The 6,000-nt window shown below is 42.2% G+C and overlaps 1 protein-coding gene across 4 annotated transcripts in view; it reads right to left on the bottom strand.

Moving 5' to 3' along the window:
- The window catches only part of STIL (STIL centriolar assembly protein), a 64,133-nt gene extending 58,613 nt beyond the window's left edge, over nucleotides 1-5,520 (bottom strand). The window contains exons 1-3 of one of the 4 annotated variants that reach the window (XM_075555788.1): nucleotides 5,340-5,520; nucleotides 4,911-4,999; nucleotides 1,694-1,776 (exon numbers count right to left, since the gene is read on the bottom strand). In XM_075555788.1, the coding sequence (XP_075411903.1) occupies nucleotides 1,694-1,737 (44 nt within the window). In that variant the 5' untranslated portion in view covers nucleotides 1,738-1,776; nucleotides 4,911-4,999; nucleotides 5,340-5,520. Of the gene's footprint in view, nucleotides 1-1,693; nucleotides 1,777-3,381; nucleotides 3,526-4,910; nucleotides 5,023-5,339 lie in introns of those variants that run through there. The other 3 variants (XM_075555793.1, XM_075555798.1, XM_075555802.1) reach the window with 3 other exon arrangements.
- Between the last annotated feature and the right edge of the window lie 480 nt (nucleotides 5,521-6,000).

The following is a 6,000-nucleotide window of genomic DNA, read 5'->3' on the forward strand; positions in this document are numbered from 1 at the left end:
TACGAGCAGAAAGCCTTATATTTCTCCCACAGAGTGGCTGACGGCTACTGACCATGAGGCTAGTAACCCAAATAAGTAACCCACTTTACCCACCAGGACTCCTAAAAGTTATGATTTAGCCTGTTATTACTTTTAGCTTTTTTTCTTCATCTGGGCTAAAAAGAGAGATTTTAGAGCTAGGGAGACAAACCCCTTGAAATCAGGGGCAAACTGGTGTGTCTGTGTATGTAATAGTTTTTTCTTGCAAATGGGATTCCAAAGGGTCTCTCAGCTAAACTAAAATAAATGTTTAGCTTGGCATCAGAACTCAGAAATTACCGAAAACCAAGAGACTTCAAAATGAGTACAACAAGCTAGATTTGAATATACTAGAAATAATTTAAAGCATGAGTATCTTACCCGAAATGAGGGAAAGGACAAATATTGATAACAAAATAAGACTGTATTAAACCTACCACACAACAGAATCTTTAGAAGAACTTTAAAAAGGTCGACACATTCTCAAAAGCGTTCAATTGCTTTAATCTAGGAGGGAGGAGTAGGGTAGAACAGAAGGGGCTAAAATTAAAGCAAAAGGAATATGATATGCTCCTCAGATCCTGTTTCCCATTGTCTTCATCAAGAACATCTGGCACACAAAGAAACAATACGGAGCGGAAAGGCACCCTAAGGATGCAATTCTCATTGAGGGAGGAGAAAGAAGAAATCACATCTCAGCAGCATTACTTCCTCTTCCCAAGGGAAAAACAATAAATGATCCAAGAAGCCAAATAACACATGCCAACTTGCTTGGCCCTCATAGTAATGACAGAGTAAGAAAATCAGGAGGCAGGTGGCAGCTCCTCCTTTTCTATTCCGCATGGGTGGGAGTGTGGGGACTTTGAGAGGCACCCGCTGTGCAACGCTTCTGGTCCAGAAATGAACCGCGATTGAAGGAGCAAAGAAACCCAATCGCTTTCCCACAGGATGTAGGAGATTTAGCCTCAGGGTTACCAGACCTATAACAACAGAAAGGCAGGCTCTTGGTTTTAGTAATCTTAATGAGCCCCTCATAAAAATCTGGTAAGAGATTAAGAGAAAATGAAAACAGGAGACTACATCAGTGTGGCTTCAGTTTTCAGGTGCTGACTCTTCTGAAGCAGATCAGTAGGACTTTCTTCTCAGAGCCCTCGAAGTGAACAAAACCCCCAACCTTTTGGTTAGCAGTTGAGTGTGTGGACCAATTGCACCACTCAGGAAGTGGATGCAGGGTCCTAGGAGCTGAAATCAACTATGTTTGGAATTTGAGAATTATCTTAATTTTACAGAGAAGGAATCTACGGCTTAGAGAAGTTCATCAATTTGACCAAAGTCAGCAATCTAAGTGGTAAAGCTGGAAATACTGAACCAGTTTTTTCCAATTCAAGTGGATAGTTTCTTCTATTCCAGCGGTTCTCAACCTGTGGGTCGGGACCCCTCTAGGGGCCAAACAACCTTTTCACAGAGGTTGCTCAATTCACAGCCGTGGCAAAATGACAGTTATGAAGTAGCAATGAAAATAATTTCATGGTTGGGGGTCACCACAACATGAACTGTATTAAAGGGTCACAGCATTAGGAAGATTGAGAACCGCTGTTCTATTCCAACCTATGTTCCCAAGTTACGTAAGCAAACAGCTATTGTAATAATTATTTTTGTAAAAATATTTCTGTACCTGCCATTTATCAGGGGTCCTGCAAGAGGATACACAGGCTCCATGAAAATTTGAATGACTTACTCAATTTCAAATGCTGTTACCTAAAAATAGAGCATAATATGAATGAGTGACAAAAACAAAGGTTTAACCATTTATTAACAAAAACATGATTCAACTACTTATTAACAAAATTAGAGGCAAAAATGTTACTTATATGATGTATATTATAGGTTAATAAAATGCTTATGGATTCTACTAACCATTTTCATATTTTATAATCACTCTTCTTATAAATTAAGTATTCCCTAAGATTCTTGCATTAACTTAATGAGCTGGATAGGGCCAGCATTTCAACACAGTCGGTCAATCTGTCTGTCGACAGTTTGTCTCTTTTTCTTTCTTAGATGCAAAGATGTGTGTCATATGACTGTGCCAACATCATGAACATTCTGACAAAATTTATAACCAGAATTGGCAGTATTTACATCAGGGGCCCTCAAACTTTTAAAACAGGTTCACTGTCCTTCAGACCATTGGAGGGTCAGACTATAGTTTAAAAAAAAAAAACTATGAACAAATTCCTATGCACACTGTACATATCTTATTTTGAAGCAAAAAAACAACACGGGGCACAAATACCCGGCGGGCCAGATAAATGTCCTCGGCAGGCCGTAGCTTGAGGACCTCTGGTTTACATCCTCAAGTCCTCTGCTCTCTTGCCATTTCTTCAAAGTAGTGAACTGTTGCAATATTTTAAAACATTTATTGCTACTTTATAGTTAACAGGTTCTTAAGGACTAAGAAAAGGATCTAAAACATGACCTTCTTTGCAATGAGGCATACAGAAACACCTTACAGAAACATCAAAAAACATCTTTGCTCATGGTGACGTGGCAACAATGATTTAGTCTGAAAGCCTGTTGTATGTACCTAGCTATTGTCATTTACTCCTCCGAGAGCTGGTATGAAAATATTTAAAATATATTAGCATTTAAGTGGAGAGCAAATGCTTTGAGAAAGATTGGGGCAGGGAATGTATGGATGTGCTTTATACAATTGATGTATGTAATCAGGAGTCCTGGTGGCATAATGGGCTACTGCTTGGGCTGCTAACCATGAGGTCAGCAGTTCAAAACCACCAGCTTCTCCACAGGAGAAAGATGAGGCTTTCTACAATTGATGTATGTATATGTATGGATTGTGATAAGAGTTGTATGAGTCCCTAATAAAATGTAAACAAAGAAAAGAGGGGAAGAAAATGATTAGGGCAAATACTGTACAGATGTGCTTTATACAATTGATGTATGTATATGTATGAACTGTGATAAGAATTATATGAGCCCCAATAAATTGTTAAAAAATATATTAGCACATCCAATGTTAATTAAATATGCTCTTCTGGTTGTAGGATGACTCATAGCACCTCTAAGCACAACACTGCCCTGTCCTGTGCCACCTTCACAATTGTCATGTTCAAGTCCATTGTTGGAGTCACTGTGTCAATGTATCTCTTAAACAGCACTCCTCTTTTTGATTGCCATACCACTTTACCAAGTATGATGTCCTTCTCCAGGGGCTGATCTCTCCAAATAACAAGACCACAGTATTTGAGACAAAGTCTCACTATCCTTGCTTCCAAGAAGCTTCCTGGCTGTACTTCTTCCAAGACAGGTTTGTTGGTTCTTCTGGCAGTCCATGGTACTTACAAAATTCTTCCCTATCATCCGTTTTTCTGCAGTCCTCCTTATTCACTGTCTAACTTTCACATGGACATGAGACCATTGGAATTCCAGGGCTTGAGTGAGGCGCACATTAGTGCTCAAAGTCATCCTTGCTCTTCGACTCTTGAAAGAAGTTAAATGTAGCAATAACAAACTGCCAAGGAAGGGAGTTTTAAACAAAAATTTCACAGTGTACAGAAAAATCACAAAATCGCAGACAGGAACAACTCTGGTTAGATATCTATTGGATCTACAATGAACCGAACAAAAAAATCTTCAATTTTGTAGAGATGGAAGACAAAAACTTCACCTACACAAACTGACCTTATCGGTGATAAATCAGTGGCTGTTTGTCGCCTTCAGATATCCTCTCTGGGTAATTCTATTCACTCCCATTGTTTCCACATCCATCTACATAAACACAGCTTCCACCTCGCTTCTGAATTTCAAATCCAAACTTCTAATTTCCCATTAGATAACACTGACTACTTACCAAAACATATAATCTTTCTATACCCCTGCAAGAATGCCTAAAAAGTTCCTTTTGGAGACACGGATTTCAAAGGTTTAATGGGATGCCTATGGAATGTCCGGTTTTCCAAAGCCTTTTTATGTCATGTGGTTATCATGGCTAACTCAACTCACTGCCAACAAGTCAAATCAGACTCATGGCGACCCTATAGAGCAGGGTAGAGTTTCTGAGGCTGTAAATGTGTACAGGAGTAAAAAGCTGCATTTTCCTCCCATCATGAATAATAGGATATATAACTTTAGAAGCTATATGAAACTGCAAATTTCTTTATTAAACTTAAGCCTTAAAACTTTTTGCATTTAACAAAAAATAGGAAAATGATCAATTTTTTAATTTTAAAGCAAAACGTTAAGGTGTTCTGACAAATAGCACACAAATGATTAGTTAAGCAAAGTCCAACCTAATCAACACCTATCAAAACACATTCTTTTTGCTATGCTTACAAAATATATCCTCAGATAGTGGCATTTATAGCTACTGAATGTAAACTAGAAGGTCCTTCTTACCTCTTGTTTTTTATGTTGACTGCTATATATACAAATTGTCTTTTTTTGCCACTGCCTGCCTTAAATCTTGGACTAATCCATCCTCACCAGCTTTACTGAGAAGTCTCCATAGTGTTGCTTGAAGGATACTTCTAATACAAATCTGACCAAGTAATTGCTGAGGTTTAAAAATCCGGATGTCCTTCTTTAGACCCCTAATGTAGTTTTCACAATCTGACACACACACCCATTTTTCTAACATCCCCCAACTGAACTACTGGCAGTTGCCCGCCCTCCCCACCCGCATTGGGTTGTCTTTGCCCTGTGAGGATTCTATCATGCTTCACAACATAATTCGTGTCACTCCCTCTGAAACCTCCTCCTAGTCTCTGGGGTGGTGTTTCTGCCGCTGGGAGTGTGTTCCGGATGTAATCTTTACAGAAGCTGACTGCCAAATCGTTCCCCCCATGGGAGGACTGTGGATTTAAACCGATTACCTTTAGGTTAGCAGCCCATCGCTTTCACCCCGCAACATCAGGGCTCCCGTCCACTAGACAACGAACGTCAAAAGCTGAATGACTCCTTCCTGTGTGAGAGTCCAGGTATCGACTGAGAGAAATGACAAGTACGAATACCTGATCTCAGTCCTCAATAGCCTTTTTCAATGAAAACTACTTAGCGCGCCATGCAATCTATTCTAAACTTGGCACATACCGGGCCTGGTTTCCAATGAATTTAATGTGACCGACCCACTGAGCCTCCCCCACTAGGGCCTCGTGTGGTTGGCGGCCCTAGGCTGAGCCCACTACAGGACCCTAAGTGTTACCCACGGTCCTTCCCCACCCCCCGCCGAGAACCCGGGAGAAAACCCACCCATTCCTAGCTGCCACCGCTCGGGAAGAACCAGAGGGAAAAAGCCCACTCACGTCAACCTCTTCCGAAGCTGGGGTGTTTGTTAGGCCAGAACACAGGGCAGCGCCTAGGAACGCCAGGGCCCACGCCAGCCCCGCCTCCAGGACGTTGGGGTCGCGGGAACCCGAGCGGCAAACACCAGCTCGCGAAACCGAAGACCGCGCCGCGTTAGCTGAGTGGTCAGAAAGCCAGCCCGTCCGGGGCGGAGGCGGGGCTACTGACGTCAAGCGTGGTTTCCGCAACCGGCCAACCCACCAGCCAATCAGCGGCAGAACAGGCCCCTCGCTCGGCCAATCCTAAACCTAGAAAGAGAACGGAGCGCCACGGGCGCGCCAGGATCGGGATCCGGAGGATTTAAATGCTGCTTTTTCCGCAACGGTCTTGAGTTCCGGGGTGGGGCGGAGTCCTGCGCGTGCGCAGTGAGAAGCCCCGCTGGCGAACCGTGAGAAGGGAGCGGCAGAGGAACCCGGAAGTTGTTGCTGGCGTTTGCGACCCTTGGAGGAGGACGCGTTAGGAAGTCCCCAAACCCACCTGGAAAGAGCAAGGAGTAAGGGAAGTAGGTTTCTTCCAGAGGCTTTTCTCAAGAAACCTTTCCTCTTCTCCGTAACATAATTGTAAGTTACGGGATATTTCCTGGTAAGCATAAAAAAAAATGACTTAAAGGTATAATAACCC

This window comes from Tenrec ecaudatus, chromosome 1 (assembly GCF_050624435.1).
Source record: "Tenrec ecaudatus isolate mTenEca1 chromosome 1, mTenEca1.hap1, whole genome shotgun sequence".
NCBI lineage: Eukaryota > Metazoa > Chordata > Mammalia > Afrosoricida > Tenrecidae > Tenrec > Tenrec ecaudatus.